Raw genomic sequence first — 20,267 nt, 5'->3', positions numbered from 1 at the left:
GGGACCATTTAAGGTCATCTAGTCCAACCCCCCTGCGGTGAGCAGGGACATCTTTAGCTGGATCAGGTGGCTCAGAGCCCCGTCCAACCTGACCTTGAATGTTTCCAAGAATGAGGCTTCTACCACTTCTCTGGGCAGCCTGTGTTTCACCACCTTCATCGTTAAAAAATTCTTCCTTAGATCTAGTCTAAATCTGATGTCTCCCTGGAGCCTTCTCTTCTCTGGGCTGGACAACCCCAGATCAGCCTGTCCTCATAGGGAAGGTGCTCCAGCTCCCTGATCATCTTTGTGGCCCTTCTTTTGAGGCAAGAACAAGCCAACTTGAGTTCTGAAGAAGTCTCTGTGAACAGGAGCAAAATTCAGCAGAGTGGGGCGACTCCAAGGACTGGTGTTGGCTACAGCAGACCTTGCCTGAAGGCTGTTGTTAAACACCTTCTCCATTTCAAAATGCAAGTGGAAAGCATCTCTTGCAGGGATTATAGCAGCACAGCATGTTAAATGGATTTTTTGAGCAACTACTTATTTAAGGAAGCTCTGTTGTAAGAGACAGCAATCCCCGTAAAAGGTTATATTTCGATTACACAGCTTTTAGCTTCGAGGACTCTAATTGCATCTTGTACAAGAAGCCGACACGAGGTGGTGGTTACAAAACCACCTCTCCAGTTCCGACGCAGCTGCAGAGCGCTCCCAATGACCACCACCCCTGAGGTGACAAGAGGCCCAAGTCCCGGCCCTCTCCGAGGCCTTTCCCCTGCCACGTCCATGTCCGAACGCCTGAGGAGAGAAGCAGCCTGCGGGGACAGCAGTAGCCTGTCGGCGCCTGCGAGGCCCGAGGAAAGCCGGCAACCCGCTGTGGGCCGCGCGCCCTACTCCCCTCGCGGGGCCGGCGGGAAGGCATTCCCTCGCCCCGCCCCGCCACCGGCTCCCCGCGCTGAGGCGGCGCCGCCGCGCCCCTCCGCAGCGGCCCGGCCCTCACATGACAGGCGAAGTCCGGCGAGGCAACATGGCCGCGGCGGCGGGGTAAGCATCGCTCCTCGGCCGCGGTGCCGCCGGCGCTCCCTGCTCCTCACGGGCCCGCACGGCCCTGCGCCCCGGCCCGAGGCGCGGCTGCGCGTCCTTCTGGCTCCCCCACTCCCCCCGCGGGACGCTACGCGGCGGCGGCCCGGCTCTGCGAGGCCGGCGGGGTCTCTCTGTGGGGCCCGGGGGGGTCGGGGGTGCCGGAGGGCGGCGGTTGCCCCGAGCCGGCTCGGGAGGGCCGGGCCCGGCGGGGCGGCCGGGCGGCAGGCTGTCGCCGTGCAGCCTCAGGAGGGGCCGGGCTGCTTGCGCTGGAGCAGGTTTGGCGTGCGGTGGGGAGAGAGCGCCGTGGAGGGTGCCACGGGCACCCTGCCCGCCCGGTCCGCTCGGCAGTGCCTCCCCCCGAGCCGTGGGTGATCCTTTAAGTTGCATTAGGCTTGGGAAATCATATCTAAAGCTGGCTGTGGCATACTTAGTGCAAGGTCTTTCTCACATTATATAGCTATATTCAGCCGTTTCTTCCAGTGTTTGAAGAAGGTGCCGTTAAAAATGTATCAAAACGAGGGGGGAACTTTTCATAGTTGCCAAAAACGGGTCGTGCTGGGGCTTGGCTCTGACTTTAGTCCTTGGGTGGAGGCTGCTCCCCTGTGAGGTGCTCTCCTGCCCCTGCTTTCCCCCAGCGCTGACTGGGTGTACCTGTGCAGGGGTGCTCCTGCCTGGCCCTGCTGAGAGCAAGGTTGGACTGGGGTGGGTAGGTGGGACATCGAACGGGGCCGGGAATCCAAGTTGTTGACTTATTTACAAGGAGCACTGAGTTTACATGAAGAAAACCTACAAATTACACATTAAACAGCAGTAGTTGTTTTCTCTGTTGCCCTTGTATTGCTTATTTGCTTGTGCTGCTGTTAGCATAGGCCTCTCGTGCTTCACATATTTGATATGGAAACAGCATTAAAAATTGTCTAGGCTTGAGGCTGATATTGATGAGACTATTGCTCAAAACAAACAAATAAATATGGCCCAGACAACAGACAAGTAATAACTTACTGAAAAGTGGTTTCAGTGATGTCTCATCTTTATTGAAATCTGGATCCTGTTCTCCTGACCTCAGTAGAACGGAAATGGTGGTCCATGAATTTTCTTTGGAAAAAAAACAGAAGTACAAAGCTTAACTGAAAAATGGTGGAAAAACCAGAAGTAAGATAGGATTTTTGGTTCCCATTGTGTTCTGGTGGTTGCATCAAAACAAATCCAAAATCATGCAGTAACAAAATGTAAGCTCTCTGAAGATATAAAACTTCTGAAATAAGCATTGAAAATCAACAGTTCCAGGAAAAAAGAAAAGCATCCTTTAAAGAAACAGATGTGGTTTAATATTCCTAGCTATATTTCAATTCCAGTATAATAAAATGAAAGAGCTCTTGTGTGGGCTTGGGCCTAGATGATCACTAAAATTGTGTGTGACAGCCAGCAGGGAAACTGTCAGCTGCTGAGGGAGGTCTTTACCAGTCTGAGCAATGGCTGAATTCTGGTACTAGACTGCAGAAAATAAGGAAACTGAGCTTCACTTGTCCTGTCCTGCCCTTGCAAGTACCCATTTCTGACACTGGCTAATGCTTATTTGCAGAAGCTTGCATAGCCTCGGAGGCGTGTACTGCAAAGCAGTGCTTGCATTAAATATGCTTCATTATCAAATGTATAACTCTACATGGGAGTTTTGAGTTGAGTTTCTGGCTGGAGATGCCAGAGTCCTTGCACTAACAGAAGAAACAGACCTTGAAGGACCAGCCAATGTATTGTACTAATTAAATTCTGATATTTGTGTGTCTTTTGTGATACAAACTGAGTGATTAAAGGTCATAGACCAAAATTGAGAGCTTCTAATTCCCTCTCTAGAAAGAACTTTGTGCTGGCATTGTTAGGTGGCAAGTAACAAGAGTTTTAGCTGATTACGGTGTAATTGCCTCGTATTTGCAGGGTTGATGTGAGGCAGTTACATAAATACACCCACTCAGCTTACTACCAGTGGCTTAGTGATGACTTCTTATATTTGAAACTGAAAAAATGCTAAATAGCAGTCGTGGCATAGACAGTACTGTGTAGTTACAGGGGTTTATAACAGTTGGGCTGGAAGAAATATAGAAAAAAAGACCAGGCCAGTCATAACCTGCTTACCTGCCACGTATTCCTTAGTAACAGAGCAATGGTCACACAGAGTGATGGTTGGATAGCCAGTCCTGTGTGTGAAGACTTTTCTTGTCATCTTGAGTAAAGTGAGAGTTCTCTTCCCAAATTATTATTTGCAACAGAACACCAGCTAAACTGCCATACCTTTTTTTTCTAAGACTTAAATTCCTCTGTCAGTGCTAGTCTCTGGAAAGAGCTCTATGTAAGTTGTGGAAAGGTTGCTCTGGGCTCATGTGTGCAGAGTGACCCATCTCTGCAGGCAAAGCAGCACCTATGGATGTCTTGCTGTGTTATCAGTCCATCCATGAGGGTGCCATTGGTTTGGTATCTGAGTGCTTGCAGGAGGAAAGAGTGGACAAAGGCTGTGGAGGAAGGAAACTTCTCTAAGTTGAGTCCTCTCTGAAACCTAGCTGGTTTTCCTTGCAGAATTTCAGTTGTGAAAGTAGGTCTGTTGCCTGGCAAGTTTGTACTGTCCAAGGCATGAATTAACATATGAGTGCTCAACATAGAACCTGAGGAACAGAGCAATATTTGCAATAAAGCCATTAATAGTAAACTTAATGGAGATGAAAATGTGCCTTTGTAGCAGCTTCCTAGGAGCTCCAGGGTGTAGGAATAGGCCTGGAGAAGGAGGGAGGTCAGGTGTTGGGTTTTTTTTGTTGGGTTTTTTTTTTTGCAGTCACAGCAAAAACAAACCACCTCAAACTTGTGAAGAGGGTAAAATAACAGCAAAGGTGACTTTTTTCTTTCTTTTGAAGCAAAACGTAACAGGTTGTGCTATAACCTCTGACTTTTTTGGTTTTGCTTTTTTTTTTATCATCAGATACCCTTATGCCATAGATTGCTCTCAGATCTTTGTACTTGATGATGTTCTCTCTTCCCTTTTATACTTGCAATATGGTGAGCATATGATTTCCAGGACTCTGCATGGAGTTATGCCAGGGGATGATCTCGCTTGGAAGTTTTTCAACCTCTTGTGCATTGCTGAGTTGCTGAGCCACAGCTTTGCACCCAAAAAGCCTTGCCCATGTTTAGTTTAAGGTTCATTCTCTGTTTTAAAACTTTCAGTAGCTTTTGCTAGGATTGTCTGAACTCGCTTAGTTCTTCCTACAGGCATGTGTACCCCAAAACGAAAGCTTACGCTGTGCTTCCATGGTATGCTGATGTGCCGCAATAGGTGGTCTGCAGCCCTTGTAATGATCATCTGCCATGGTCCTGGGTTATCAGGTGTGTGTGGGAAGTAACAAAGATAAATGCATTTGGGTTTTGTGCACCATCAGCTGAACTCCTAGGCAGATAGTTTGAAAACTGGGTTAGCAAGAGCAGTCTTTCACCTTCTAAAATTACTTACACTGTTATATCAAGTAGTTATAAACAAGTAAAGAAAGTATTTTAATGCTGTGTCTGAAGAAATTATGGGGTTTACATTTCTGGTGCTGATAAAGTCTTTCAGGAGGTTACTTTATGCAGCTATAAATCAAAGGTTACCTTTCATATTGCCTATGAAAAATATATAATGATTAAGGTGTGGAGCTCTGCTTCTCTAAGGTTAAGTCCCTTGGTGGTTCATTTCTTGTCATCTTAACATAGTAACAATTTAACTGCACCTTTCTGTCATCTCCTTTAGAAGCATATCTGATAGAAAAAGACCAGCCAGCCAGTCAGTCTTCAGTAAGCTGAGAGAAGCTGACGTGGAGGGACAAACTGGACTGAAATCATAGGATTTTATTGATAAAACAGTATTTGTCTGTAACACTGAAGCTCCAAAGCACAGTGGAGCTTTGCTGTATTAAACATAAAAAAAGAGAATAATCTTAGATTCTTCTCTCCTTGTCTGATTTTAACAAAAATCCTACAACAAGCTACTGTGCTTCTACTGGTGTAGAATGCTTCTACGTGTGCTTCTACTGGTAAAGCTCCAAAAGGTGCAAGGTATGGACCTGTTACAAATGTGAATGAATTGGCAATATATTTTTGTAGTACTTTAAACACCTTAAATTACTTAATAACTAGTTTATTTTAAGAGAGACCTCTCTGCTTTAAACTGTATTCTCTCATTTGTTCAGTACCATCTTTCGGAAACTTTCCAGGCTGTCTCAGCATGTTTGTGCCGCCTTAGGGGTGGTGGTGATGTATAGCAGGAGGTCGCTGGTACCCAGGACATGCTCCTCTGGCCATGAGTGTGAGTTCAGTCACTTGCTGAAGCCACTTGTATGCATGCAAGAATAAACATATATACATAGAAAAGAAATTTGCAGCTACCATGTGAGTATAGGAAATGCTGTTGTCCTGCATCTGCTATCCATCGTCTTTTCTGTCCAATCTCAGTTTCAGCTACTGAACATTTCCCAGAAGGACTTGCTGAAGTTTGCCAGACTTAATGTGACTTTCCACTTCTGTTTTCAGTAACTCAGAACTCCTTTTCTTCTCTCCTGTTTTGCCTTTAGTCAGCTGACCTAGGCGGTTGTCGCTTTCTGCATCTACTTTCCCTGTTGCTTTACCTAGAGGAATATAACATGTGACATGCTGTGGGCCATAGCTGCAGCCAGCCCTGTCTCCTGTTGCCATCTTTTTCCTTTGGTACTCATATGAGCAATGTTTGATTGTCACTCGAGAGCGATGCTTGTATACAGCATCTCTTCCCCTTGAGTAAGTAGTGTCTTGTTTGTAGAGTTGAACTAAACTTCCTTTTCTGTTCTAGACTAAAGTAACAAACACTGTGTGTCTGAATTGTGCTAACCGCTTTGTCTTCCATTAATCGTCAATTAAAAAAATATTTTCCAGACCCTCCTTTTGGCTGGGGAATGAGACCTTGAAAGTGCCTGTAGCGCTCTTTGCCTTGAATAGAAGACGACTGTGTGATCGCCTGAGACAGAATAAGGATGTCCAGCGGAATTCGGTTGTTTTACTGCAGGGTGGAGAAGAAACCCAGAGATACTGTACCGACACTGGTATTGTGTTTCGCCAGGTAAGAGCTATATCAAAACTTCAAATTGAATAAAGAAGCTCTCTTCAACTGCTTGAATTTTTAAATGATTTAAATTATTTTCCCTTTATCTCTTACGTAAGCCTTGCCTTGCTTCACTTCAATAAATTAGCTTATTTATAACATTGCCTTTCAGCTTCAAGTTACTCTCTCTTTCAGTGCTTTAGTATGCAGGCTCATTACCTGGTTTAAAGGCCCTAAACCTGTTCAAGGCCCTACTGCCTATCAATGTCTAACATAGTGTTAAAGACAGCAATGGAATATTTCTTCGTTTTTGCAGTCTTGTCTGTGACCCAAAAAATAATCTTCTTTCTGTAGTGAAAAATGTTACAGTGGACCTAAACTGAATTAATTAATAGAAAAGCGTATTTCAAGCTTTTATAAATAGTATATTCCACAAAGCAGGACGTATCTTAGAATTTACAACATGTGTCTTCTCAAATTAGACTCTTCCTTAAGTACCCATGTGTTCTTCTGTCACAAATAGGGCTTAATGACTTGTTAATGTCATGCTGAATGCATTCTTAGTCTTTGGGGAAGTTGGCGTAGCAGAACTCTAATTATGCATACCCCATACTTTGCATGGCTGCTGCAGTACTTTGTTTTTGTGAATGTAATTGAGCTGCTGTATGTTATGAAGAAACAAACTGAATAAATTCTAATCTAGGTAGCACGTATCTTAGTGTAGTTATTGGTCTGTTTTTAGAGGAGGTGCACCTTTTAGTGTATCAGAGCGTATGTCTGTCCTTACCAAAATTCAACTCTGTAGTGTTAGGTGTTTTGTTGTTTGCTTGCTTGTTCTTAAAATAACTCTTGGCTAAAGACTGTTCCCAGCGCAGCTTCCTCTTCGCTGGGGGAGGTTGGATCTTCACTTCAGCACTCTGCCGTCGCAACCCAGTAGCTCTGCACTCTGCTTTTGCCTTGTCTCATGTTACATGATTGTTTCTTCCTGATGCTGCATTCCCTAATTCTAGATGGGAAGAATGTATTTTATTGTGCGGTTTGCGTTTATTGTGCTGAGTTGACCTGTTTATTTCTTATGGTAGCTTATTAATCTCCGATCCTTTCCAGTTGCCAGCAGAGGAATTTGTATTGCTGTAACGTAAAACTAATCAATCTGAAGAGCTTTAGACCTAAACCACTTCCCCCCCCCCCCCCCCCCGCCCCCCCTCCAAAAGCAAGAGAGATCCCTTTCAGATACATGGAAGCAGGAATTAGTAGGTACTGTAGTATATTTTTAGAGCTGGTAGAAGTGAGGGTTTTATTTTAAGAATATATTTTGTCTTAACCTAGGAATCTTACTTTCACTGGACTTTTGGAGTAACTGAAGCAGGCTGCTTTGGAGCAGTAGATGTTGATACTGGAAGATCCATGCTTTTTGTTCCACAACTCCCTGAAAGCTATGCGGTTTGGATGGGAAAGTAAGCTGTCTTTTAACTGTGTTCTGATGTATCTGAGTGCTTCATATAATGTAACTGTAGAGCTGGAATGCTATCTCATTTTAATCAGATTCCACCAAATCATTTGGTGCAAATTGTAGTGATATGTACATACAATGATATAAAATGTGATCAGTTGGTATTGATCAGATGATATCAGATGATCCACCACCATTTGGTAGAGAATACCTTTAGAATTGGAACTCATGGATCTGATGGTATCCATGAAAGGAAGCTGAACCGTAAAGAAAAGTAGAAGTCTTGTGTTAAGGCCAAAGAAGTTAAATAGTAAAGCAGGTTTTTTCGAGTTGCTTTACCAGTTTGCCACTGCCTTAGCTAATGAAGCTTTTTGAATGGCAGAAGGTAGTTTAACCTCTTTGATATGAACTGACAGACTAGGGAATGTGATTTTAATTCTATTCTGTGAGTATGCCATAAACATCTTTCTATCCACATTGGTAGTAAATATTGCTCAGTGCCATAATAGTGGAGGAATTGATTTATTTATGTGTTCATTTCTTTTCTCAGTCTTAATTTTATTTATACTGTCTAACAAACTGTAAATTTTTTTGTCTGTATTGTCTCAGAACATTGGATTACTTCTAATTTAATATTTTGAGCTCAGGTTGCTTTGCTTCTAATTGAAGCTATCACTTATATTTTAATGCAAATTTTGGGAAAAGGAAAACAATTGCAACCAATCCCATATGCTGAACTGTGCCAGACCATATGGTAGGGCATGGCTGCTGTCTTCTCAGAGAGTTTATATGAATATCACTGTCTTAGACCTGCCTGGGAACTGAAATTGTTTGTGATAGCATAAAAATGTCTGAATACTGCTGACAGAAATGTTTCAGCTGGGAGCTGCACCTGTCTGGGAGGGTAGGTTCTGTTTAACCCCCATGTGTACTCTCTAAAGTCTGTTCCCTAGTGGTGCTTGTTATCATTTATAGACAAAGTTTTTTCTTCCCCCTAAGTTCTCTTCTGCTAGTTCAAATCAGCTGTTTCATACCCACACTGATTGTGCCTAATTTGAAAAGGCTTAAAAATATTATTGAAATTCCACCCTCTCGTTTTGCATTTTCAAACAAAATTTCGTGATGTTTATAAACAGTGGCCTCTTCAATTTGTTTGTGCAGCACTTGTTATTGGTTCATTTGGAGAATTACAAGTCTGGTTAAAAGTGCTTTATTGTCATTGTGTCTTCTTACAGAGTATAACAAATTGTCTTTATCACAGCATCCTTGTTTTCTAAATTCTCCTCCTTCCCCTTCCTGAATCCTTCTGTTTGAATCTTTGTTTTCTCTTCTGTCAGCCACGGTCATGTACTTTTTCTGATTGTCGGAAGGAGGATGGATGAATAACTCATTTGTGAGTCAGTAGCGGTTCTGCTTCATAAGCTGGTTGGCAGGGGGTACTGTGCATAGCTAGAGATTGTGTTTCTTCCCAGAAGACTCAATTTTAAGTCAAAATTAGCATAGAAAGAAAAACATAAATAAGTTTGCTTTCCGTCCGCTGCTGTTTATGTACTATAGTTTGCCTTGGAAGCACCAGTTTCTGTGCATGTGGAAGGCACTGTCTACCCACTGAAGAAACATTCATTTAACATCAATGAAGCACAAATCAGTTCAAAGCCTTGTACGATATTTGCAAGGTTGGTATTTTACAGAGGTCTACAGCTGGTCTTCTAGTTCATAGCACAGGGTGCAATTGCTTTGCCTGGCATTTATATAGCTTTATATCTAAGGCAGGTGTGGGAATCTGCCATGTGAGTTTAGGCAGAAATGCACAGATCCTCTTAAAACTAGTGCAGAAGGCTCTTTACTACTACTTTGCTACTACTGTATTACTAAATGCATTGTTTGATGTTCTGTAGTGCTTTCACTTCTGAAGGACATGTATTTGAGCTGTTGTTGAAACATAGCTCAAGTAATGTGGCACTCAGAAGGGTTAACCTTGTTGCCTTGAAGTAATGCAAAAGTGGGCTTCTTGGCTTCTTTCAAATTGCAGCCTTAGTTTGGCCAAAACCAGTGAAGTGTCTGAGAGCATTTGTTTGGAGATGAGCAGACTATTAGTTTACAAATGAGACCAGGAACACTGTAGTTACTTTAGTCTCACCAATTGCACTTGTTTTTATGAACAGTTTAGCATGCTGAGGTGGTGGCTGGGGTCTCTGCAGAGCAGATGATATGAAGATGATTAATGCACCACCTTGGGCTGTGGTCTGCCAGGGACCCAGCACTACGTGGTACCAGTGTTGAGCGTAACTACCACTTCTTTGGAAGTGTTACTCATTTTGTAGGACTTCTTGCTGAATGTGTATGCTCTGAAGATTTTTCAGAAGTCCTTCACGTCAAAATAACCTCTGCAGATTCACGAACTATGCATGTTCTCCAAAAAACCCACAACCTCTTAAGGTGGCAATTGCAGAATTGTTATAAGGGTAATTGTAGGACTGGTGGTCCTACTTTGATGTTGGGAAGGGATTGCAACAACAGTTGTTCTGTTTTTAAATTCTGAGTGGGCATTTCTCTAAACGTTGGGCTAGCCCATTTCTTAGTTGTTGGCTGGGAAAATCTTTTCAACTAGGAGAACAGCTTTGCCTCTCTCTTGATCTGTACCTCTTCCCCCTGCCCTTCCTGTGGTTTTTAAGGCAGAAACAAAGACTCTTACAGGATGGCTTAGTGGGTATGCTTTTGTGGTCCTGAAGTATTTTTCTGTTCTTTTGGAGGAAGAGTTTAAGAAATGAATTTGGTAATATAAGGTTGTAGAGGCTTCAGATTGTAGAGGCTCTTTCTCAGCTTGGTCTTACCTAGTGAAGTTCATGGTGCAAAGCTGTTAGCAATCATTTCTATTCCTAGGAAGCATTAAGTTGGTATGACTGCATGTCTTGCACAGAGACTTCAATTTCACTAATTAATGCTGCACCTGCCATTTACCTCCTTAATTATAAATGACAGAACTAGTCAGTGTGCTGATTAAAGATATTTTATAAAGTAAAACATACTGTACAGCAGCTGCTTTATGTGAAGCGGATGCCAAAATAACTTAATTGCCTTGCCATGTAAAGAGTGTTTTTAGTAGAAAACAAAAATATTTAACGCTTTCATGCTCTAACTTTAGAAATACATATTAAATGGGACAGAGCAATATTTATGTGCAATTTCTCATGTTTTCTTTGAAGCCCTGCTGGCTGAGTGATATGTATAACAACATTAATCTAGCATTGCATCCACTGTGAGTAATGTTTTTCCATGAATTTCGTTGGAAGCTATCTGTATTTGCAAAGTTGAACCTTGATGTGGCACTTTGGAGCTGTAATAAAGCACAATGAAATGCTTTGCAAATGTTAATAATTTATCAGTGGCTTTTAAAACTGTGTCATCATTTTCTCAGTAGGTTACAACCAAAATAAACCTTTGGTTTTGGTGATTAAACTTGGCTGACTTCAGCAAAGCTGAAAAGTTTTATTGCCTTTGTAAAAAAGAAGTACAGAAGTATGTGGTTGGTTTTTTGTTTGTTTGTTTACTTCCCCCCCCAAATGCTTTTGTAAAAAAAAAGAGCTTTTTGGGCTGTTTAGGCTTATACCTTTTTATTTTTTCCCTATAGACTATGTGATCATGAAAATTAGAAGCTAAGAAATCGCTTTCTTGATCTCTTTTTCTTAATGGGGGTTGGTCAATTTTTGGGGCATTTGTGTTTTGAATTGTGAGTATTAAATTCTGTACAGCATGGTGTGTTTATCTGACTGTATCATGGTGGTTGAGACAGGTGCTTTTATTAGTCATAGGCTTGGCTACAAGAAGGCAAGGTCTGTAGTAACTCCTTTCTATGCAAGCTGAAATTGGAGGCAATTCTTTGGAAAGGTCGTGGAGTCTAAGTGGGTGCTGTAGGGAACAAATTCTAAATCACCTTAATTGCTCTTGATGTAAATTTTGCAGGAATGAAGGAAATTCTCTAGATGAGTTTTACTGATGTGGTGCATACAGGTTCTCTTCTCTGCAGCATGCTCTGGAGGTGTGTATTCAGGTAGTATACTCTAGAAGGGTCTTTGGTTTTACCTGCTGAACTGATCTGCTGTATCATCCCTGGTATTTTTTTCTTGTAATTTTTTTCTCTGAAATGAAATATGTTTAGTGTTTTCTTTTTCCATGTCTATCAGTTTGATCTATTCCTGCCATTTGTCCCTTCCCCTTACCCACTGAATCTTTATTTTGCTGTTAATAAAAAAATAAATCAGTTTTTAAACACTTCAGGTCATCTTATTACTGTTTTGTACCAACTGGCAATTGCAATTTATTTGCAAAGTTTGTTACCACCTGCAAATGCCATCTGTGTATCTCATGAACATATTCAGTCCTGCTTCTGTTTCTGAATAGCATCAGAAGTAGTTTCAGTCTTTGCAGTATGCCACTGATCAAGGCTTGCAGTCCACTGCTGTTTATACTTTAACTTCTGAGAACATCAGTCTAAATTGATACAGCACTTTTCAGTGTGGCGGTTGAAGGGTTTCCCAGCCCTTGAAAAGCTCATCTTTTAATCTATTTATTTTTATTTTTATTTTCTGCTTAGGCTTTTCACTTTTTTATTATGACTAGTCATTGAGTTTCAGGTCACATCATAGTGTTCCTGTCTAAGCCAATTCGAGTTGATTTTGGAGAGTAACAGTCTTGAGACAGATTTCTATCAAATATTTTACTATCATTCAGATGATACATCTGTTGCTTTACCCTTCATCTGGTCTTTCAAAACTGTACAATAAAGTTGGTCGCTTTTGATGGACAAGACTTAACTTGCGTAATTCCCTATGCTGCTTATTTTCCAAGGTTCCAGTTCTCTCCATAGAGCAGTGATTTCCTTCTCTTGTCTCCCATTCATTTATTACATATTTTCTGTGGATAAAAATTAGTTTTACAGAATAATTAGTGTCTGGATGATGGTTTTTCTCTAAACAGTGCTGCTTGAATGCTCTGACTTTTCAAATGATCAGTTTAGTCATTGTCCCAGTATTCTAATTGTCCACAAGCCTTGCTGGTCCAGGATGAGTGTATATTGTTTCTATGACTTTTACTTCAGTAATTTTTTTTCTATATCTTCGCTTTCTAACTGCTTAAGTTTCCTTGTATTTCTTTTTGAGAATGTTTTAAACAATAATAGTAATTTATATCAGTCCATTGATTTGCAATCTCTGCGAGTATACACTGAATGCACAAGTTGATGATTTAGTAAGTGTTAGAGTGCTTCTTTTTCTTCTCCTCTCTTTGATTTGGGAGTATTGAGAAATAGAACCAGCACTAAGTAGATCTGCTTGACAGTGCTGCACTGGAGCTTTTTGATATCCTGATGTGGCTTCAAACCACGGCATGACAGAGTTAAGTCCTGCCTACGCACATCTCGTTCCTGTGGTACGACAGGGAATGTTGATAACTCCCACCAGGCACTTCTTATTTTATACTTTATTTAATGCGCTAGCAGGCGTGTTGAGTTCAGTGATATAAACTCCTGGCAACGTTCTGAAATACCAGAGAAACCAACTTTACTTTTGATCAGGCGTGCCATGTGTTTTTCCTCCAAGGACTTGGCTGCTGCGGGTAGGAAGGTAAGCTGCAGCAAAAGAAATGCTCGTGGGGATTTTCCAGCAGTGCTCTGACAACGCTCTGCACCTCCACACTGCCTTCTGCTGTGCAGCTGCCCGGTTTGAGTGCAGAGCTCTCTGCTTTTTGTTGGCCTGGATTTGAGAAGGCACTTCAGTGAAAAAACTCTCAAGTGAAATACCTACAGTGGTGCCTCTGTTCTTGCACTTCTAAAATTCCATGTTCTCAGCTCTTGATGTTAACTGTTTTCTTTAGGTTTTTTTATTCCCTGTGACCTGTGCTGTGTCTGTCTGCACACTCAGGAAGGACTCTCTGAAAGAGTGTTGTCTCTGTTGAGAAACATGCAAGGAGGAAAAAATTACCCCAGCTGTTTAGGGGAAACTATAATCAATATTAATGCTCCTTAAAAGCTAAATGTGAGTGAAAAACAGGCAGATTGTATTTTACTTGCTGTGTACCCCTTTGGCTGTGTACTTGCTGGAGCTTTGGGTGTCGGAGCATGTGGCCTCAGTGGTAGTCTGCCAGATGCCAGATACTTCTTTGTCTTACAGGGTCAGTGTGGCATAGCGGATCGGGCACTGTTTGCGTGGGTAGGTTCTGCCTTTTTTTTTTTTTTTGTGCCCAATGAGTTGTTGCAAGCTCCTTTAATTTCTTTGTAGTTTAGTTTTCTTTACAAGTTGTAAGATGAGAATATTATCATCCCCTTCTTAAAGCTGTTCAGATCATCTTAATGTTGCTGTAAACATCAGTACTGCTTGCTTTCTTGCTATTACCAATTAATATGGGAGCTGTGGGACATGCTGCACATGTTCCAGAGCTTGCTATAGTACTTTTATGTGTGGGACATAAAATATTGCTCGTTTCCCCTCAATATAGGTGTTTTTCCAAAGTAAAAGCAGAACATCTGCTATTGACAGATTCAGTATGTAACTCTTAGTTAAGAAGCATGAACTGAGACCAGTGTTTGAGTGGAACACTGTTATTCTATAGTGACCTAGAAATTATACTTACCCTCTTAACCATTGTAATTTTTTGTGCTCTTTTTTTGGGAAGAGAGTTTTCTAATCAGTGTTTGTCAGCAGTCTTATGCTACAAGAAATCTTTCAGTGATTTCAGTGTATAAACATTCCCTTTGTTACAGTTTTTTCTGTACTAGCATAGAGCCCTTCTCTCCAAGGAAGAATTTTATTTGCAGAGAGGAATAAAGTAAAGGTTACCAATGGCAAGTTTTCTGTGTTTTTGGGTAGCTCTTGATAGTATCTCTTAAATGTCTAATTGAGGCGCTGCCCCTTGAGGTAGAATTTATAGACAGCCTAAAGAACTTTTCTTCTGTTGGGAATGCCTGTGTTGGGAATGCCTGTGTTGGAAATAGTAGAGCAGGAGCAGTGAGACTGTATATTTGAAGTAGATGAGACAGGTAGTTCAGAGCTTGGCTTTTGTTAGAAAGAACTGTGAAAATCTCCTCAATACTTTATTTCTGATTTTGTGAGCCCAACAGTCTGAATGTTGCTCATGGCTATTCTGCTTCTGCATAGTCTGTGTGTAGCACTGGGAAGTTCAGTATCATATATTCAGGACCTTGTGTCCAGCATCATGCATTTGGACTCTACTGTTCTGTCCCTCTGCTAAATATGACTTCAGTTACAGCTGTGGTTGCCTTTTCCAGTCAAATCAGCTGGAGTCTTCATTTTCAGTTCAATTACGTTTAATTCTGTTATTTTCTCAAAATCCATCTTTCTCTAGACTGTATCAAAAGGAGTAAGGAGTCTGAGTTTACATGAATGCAGGTACTTCTGTCTTTCAAAGAATAAATAGGAATCTAGAGAAATGTGGAAAGGGAGTAACAGTAACGTTAAGGTAGTCAAAACGTTGCTAGAGGCTGCCTGTGATAGCAGTGAGTCCATTAGTACCATTTTGTTTTAAGTCTAGCTTGATGCCTTTTAATCTTCTTGTCTGAGATAGTGGAATTCCTTTTGGATATATAGGTGATTGCATTTTTTTGGACAAAATCAGGAACATCTGCTGGTACCTTGTAAAGCCTCCTGTGTTGTTCTTCCTGGCAGTTCTCGACACCCTCTTGTTTGGTTAATGCTTTGCCATCTGTTAACTTGATGATATTGTAATGAGGAGGGAGTTCGTTGGTGAATCTCTGACAGCGTTAAAACATTGCTTTTGTATGCTTTTTCCTCCTTCAGCTCTGTGTGCTTTGCTGATGTATTTCTATTCATCTGCTTTAATTTTTGCCAAGGTTCTTATTCTTTGTATGCAGTCTCACTGAAACTTTTACTCCACTTTAAGCTTATTCCAGCAATGCCTGAGAAATGAGTTGTTGACTGTGTAGAGCTTCAATTGCTGAAGACTACGCTTGTGGACTTTTTCTTAGGCTGAGTATCTGTCAGCAGACTGGTGCAGAACTGGCTGATGCAGCAAATGGTGTGGCAGCTTGGTGTTAACAGGGTGCAGAACACTAAAGCTTTTTGATTAATCTGTGTTGTGGGGAGGGAGGAATCCCGTACAACTTTTGGAGGAGATGCTGCAGTCAACTTGTCACACTTCAGGAAGCCTGTGACTTCTTGCTGCTGGCTTCCTCTGCTAAAGGTGCTCAGGTAATTTCTGAGGTGTGTATGTACATACCTATTTTAGCTTGTGTCTGTAATCGTTTAGTAACAAAATGTAGAATGTGTAGAAAATGTTTTGAAATTAGTCCCAACTAGAATTTGTAAATTTTTGTAATGAACATACCATTAAGAATATTTTTCTAATAGGAATAGTTTTACATTCTAGGCTATGCAGTACGATAAGTAATCTTGAATTAAGAACTCCAACTGGAACGCTGAAGAAAAGCTAAATTGGACTGCTTCAGAAAAAGCCAAATTTCACTTTAGAGCTGATCCACTGTAAAAACTAAAACCTGAAAATCTGTCCTGGAAACATTAAAAAATGCAGATACAAAACGACCAGTAGGAAAAAGTTGTTTTATATGTATTGAAGATTGTCTGGGAGAATGTTTAGATGCAAATGAAAACATATACATATGAATGTGTATCAGCAATTAGGTTGCAAATATATTAGCAGTTGGCTTAGATGCGTTTCTTTCAGGAATAGCTATCAGCTGTTATAAATTCTGTTCACAGTTTTTCTTTGGCATTTGTGATTTAGATCCATCTAATTTGTACTTCTCTTCTGAATGCAGTTCTGAAAACTAGAACACTCTTTTATTGTGTTGGTATTATGAGGCTATTGCTCCAGAGACCTTCAGAATACAAAGACATGTTGCTTAATGGAATTCTTACGGTAATGTCAAATTTGTACAAATCTCTTAAGATTTGCTGTTATGAATTTTTGTGCAATGTAATGAACAACAGCTTTAAAATGGTTTTAGACAATGAGACCAAGTTTTTATTTGGTTTAAAGTGGAAACACAACATGGTTAATAAAACATTGCAAAAAATTGAGGTTTGACTTTTGTCCAACCGTACAAAAGCTTCAAAGTATATTTTATTTGTGTATTTATAGATAGGCTGTCAGAGCTGTTTGTCTTCCTGATGGATAAACAGAGGAGTCAGTATGACATTCCTGTTTGAAAGATCATGTCAAAGTGGAGCCAGTTATAATACTGTGGTCTGTCAAAGTTGGTGGCAAAACCTGCACTGGTGTGATTAGTTTGTGATTTGGTGAGGCATCTTGTTTTTTAAACATGTCAGCATGTGCCACTCTGAATTTAGTTAAACCAAATGGAAAAGTTTAGAATGAACTTGGAAGTTTTCACCAAGCTGTCTGGGATTCCTTGTTACTAGTTTTTAATACTCTACTCCTTTACTCTTTTGCTGGTGATTTTTGTGTTAGATTGATGCATTAAAAAAAATGAGGTATAGCTAACACAGCGTATTACTGCACTGTCTGACTTAACATTTCACACTGTATTTTTTATAGTGAAAGTAGAGCTGTAGCTGTTCCTCCTCTTTTTGCCATTGCTACCTCAATAGTTTTTTTTTTTCAATAATAAAGTTGTCACTTGTTATGGTTGAAAGGTGAATCTTCAGTATTTGGTGCTTTAATAAGACCTTATCTGTTAAAATAAGGCAGTGCATCAGAATTCAAACCTTCTCTTTAAAGTGTAGCTTTACATCTTTAGGCCGTATTCAGCGTTTCCCAATTGCAATGAAAATCTTGAGAGTAAGAAAGCAAGTAGGTGAACTAGATTGGGTAGAAGAACATGGAAGAGGGGAGAGTTATGTAGGAAGCATCGACAGAATGTAAACAACTTTGATGTTTAACCCAAAATAACTCAAGCTTTTTCGCTGGACTGGAAATTGTGATGAATTATAAATGATGAACTAGAGACAGTCTCTTGTTCAAGGGATCCTTTGGTGACAAAAAATGAGGACTGTATTCTTATAAATAAATAGAAGTCCTGGACTCTTTACTTTTTCTTTCTAATGGCCATAAACTATGAGACGTTAGACTTTTGCCTAGCTGCTTGGGCATGTGTACTTGGGCACAATGCTGTTCAGGAGTTCGGAGTTGCTTATTTCCATTGTAAGATAAAATGATCACTCCTACTATTCTGAAAGCTAACTATTGACATTTCTAATGAACACTAGTATTTCCTTGGCTGGAGTTATAAAACTATAGGGGAAGGATGTTGAGCCTTTTTAAGGCTGAAGCAAATTATTCTCTGTAGGCTTTTGCTAATTTACGTTGCCTGGGAATCTTAAAAATTTTTGCATGTTTCCCCCTCCTCCCAAAAGCCTGTAAAAATTAGGCCATTGCTTCTGTTCACATCTGTTTACAAAAGGGTGGGGTTTTTTTGATAGGTGAGGAGAGACATGATTCAATAATATCTTGGATCGTATCTTCCACTTGGGTAATCCTTCTAATTAATTTATGACTTGCTGTGGGGTTTTTTGCATGTAGGCTCTGCAGTGATTAATCAGAATTTTGAAACTGGCAGCCCGTAGCAGCGTTACAAAAGACAAAGCCAAACCTAAAAATTGTAACCGATTAACTTATTCTACCTGCCTGAGAGTCATTTGTAGAGATAAGTACTTCCCATCTCTGCAAAGTATCAGATGTACTTGAAATTATCGTAACTGAATGTAACTTCTCATTTTTATGATGCTAGTGCGCATTCTGTGGACAGTACTGTTCCCCGTGACAGTGATGGTCAGTGCTAGACTTCAGCCTGGTTTGCATTTAAATTGAATAAAAATGAATACTGAGCCCTGTACCTGCTAAGGAACTCTGCACTGTTACTTTTTACAATATCTATGATGTTGGTGCATAATAATCTTTCATAGATCCCCACTGAACTGGGGAAAAAATTTAGAGAGACTGGAGAGGAAAGGATTTGGTGAGGATCATCTTTGCTGCTCTTTCTCACTGAGCTTTTGGTTTTTGCCTTCTATACTGCTTTTCTGTATGTGACAGCACAGAATTTTCCTACTCTGGATGTAGACTTCCATGTGCACTTTCTCTTCCACCTGTATGGTTCTGCAATAGGCTAGGTCTCTGCAGAAATCTTCCCAGTGGGAGAGGTGGCTTCATCACTGTAGACCTGTGGCTCCCATGGGATGGGTAAGGGATGGTAGTTTGTGGGAAGTGTATGTGAATTTATTTTACCATCTAGTCAGAGGTGCTAAATGGCTGAAGAAAAGAAGTGAGGCAGAGTTCTGAGTGCTTCAGAGGGGAGCTGAGAGGTCTGGCTCTCTACTTCATACTGCAAAGGTAGCAAGAGAAAGACAGCGAGGAGGTACACATCTGGGAAACATGGCAGCTTGTCATTAGGTATGATGAAGTCGAAAGTATCTGGGAGATGACTTAGTGTAATGATTGAGAGGACAGAGGATTGTGGGAAGCTGCTGTTTCCTTTTTCTCAAGGTAGAGAAAAAATCCTCAGCCTTGAAAGGGTGATGAGCTACTTTGGTTCCTCAGAAGACAGGTAGTGCACATAAGAAGAGATGTTGGAGGGGTGGCAGCTGGAATGGAATCAATAATATGTTAATATTAACCATCACCAAAGAATTAAATTAGCAGCAATGTGCTGTAAACCACACAATTATAGGAGATAGCAAACAACAACAGGAAAAAAAAGAAGTTGAAAAACAGATTGGGAAAAGACAGAAGTTTTTTTTATTGGTGTGTTGGAAAATGAGACCTATTCTTACTTAAACTGCATTAAATGAAGTGAATAAAATCCAGCACATTTGTGGGCATACCTTTAAGAAATATTTACAAAAAACAGTTCTTCAATTCAAACAGTGCAGCTAATTGTAAATGGTGCTTTGGAGGTATTGCTTTAAAGAGCATATATTACCATAAATTACTGTTGGCCATAAATTAGCTGGTGTTACAGTTGGGATTCTTCTGATACCAGATGAATTAGTTGAAACTGTAAAAGAGAACTAAAATGGGAAGTGCTAAATCTGTTCATGATGGTTTTGGAATACTAAAGTACTTCAGTGTATGAGGAATGAAGGAGGGGAAAAGGTGATGCCTGTAGGAAAAACAGAGTATGCAAAAGTTGGAGGTAAGGAAACTATAAAATACAGGGTAAGGAAAGATAAGAGGATATAGTGATTTTGGTTTTTTCAATTGTATATGAAATTAGCCAGGGAGAGAAGGTAAACGATAATTGCTTTGAAATCTCCAACAGTAATGGGAAGAGTCCACAAAAGGAGCATTGCGAAAGGGAACATATGAGATATTTTTAATGTTACTCTTGAGTAATACTTCCACAGATAAATAATTTTTTTTAAAAATTGTGATTTTCTGCTTGAGAACACCATAAACACTTTCATGTTGTTGTTAATGTCTAAGACCAGTAGTGTTTAGAGCGTAAAGGAATGTCAAATGAAAACCCAGTGTGCAAAATTGAAAAAATTATCTAAATCAGAGCTCTAGCCAGCTGGTACTGCGGGCACCTATGGCACATGCCTTTGTTATGGGGCACTCCTGAAGGTGCTGAGTGGTTTATCCCACCACTTCTGCTGTTCCTCACTGCAAGGGTTAGAAATGTTCTTCAGTCTCCAGCCTAATTTATTCTTT

At 40.6% G+C, this 20,267-nt stretch overlaps 1 protein-coding gene across 1 annotated transcript in view; it reads left to right on the top strand.

The window, feature by feature from the left end:
- Positions 1 to 1,003: 1,003 nt before the first annotated feature.
- PEPD (peptidase D) overlaps positions 1,004 to 20,267 on the top strand; it is a 141,751-nt gene continuing 122,487 nt past the window's right edge. Inside the window, exons 1-3 of the mRNA XM_086469319.1 lie at positions 1,004 to 1,020; positions 5,986 to 6,169; positions 7,481 to 7,608. Coding sequence (XP_086325445.1) covers positions 1,004 to 1,020; positions 5,986 to 6,169; positions 7,481 to 7,608 — 329 coding nt within the window. The remainder of the gene's footprint in view (positions 1,021 to 5,985; positions 6,170 to 7,480; positions 7,609 to 20,267) is intronic.

The sequence above is a fragment of the Leptosomus discolor genome, chromosome 8 (genome assembly GCF_034619465.1).
Source record: "Leptosomus discolor isolate bLepDis1 chromosome 8, bLepDis1.hap2, whole genome shotgun sequence".
Classification (NCBI taxonomy): Eukaryota; Metazoa; Chordata; class Aves; order Leptosomiformes; family Leptosomidae; genus Leptosomus; species Leptosomus discolor.
The sequence above is the reverse complement of the archived record's forward strand: the minus strand, read 5'-3'. Positions and strand labels throughout refer to the sequence as shown.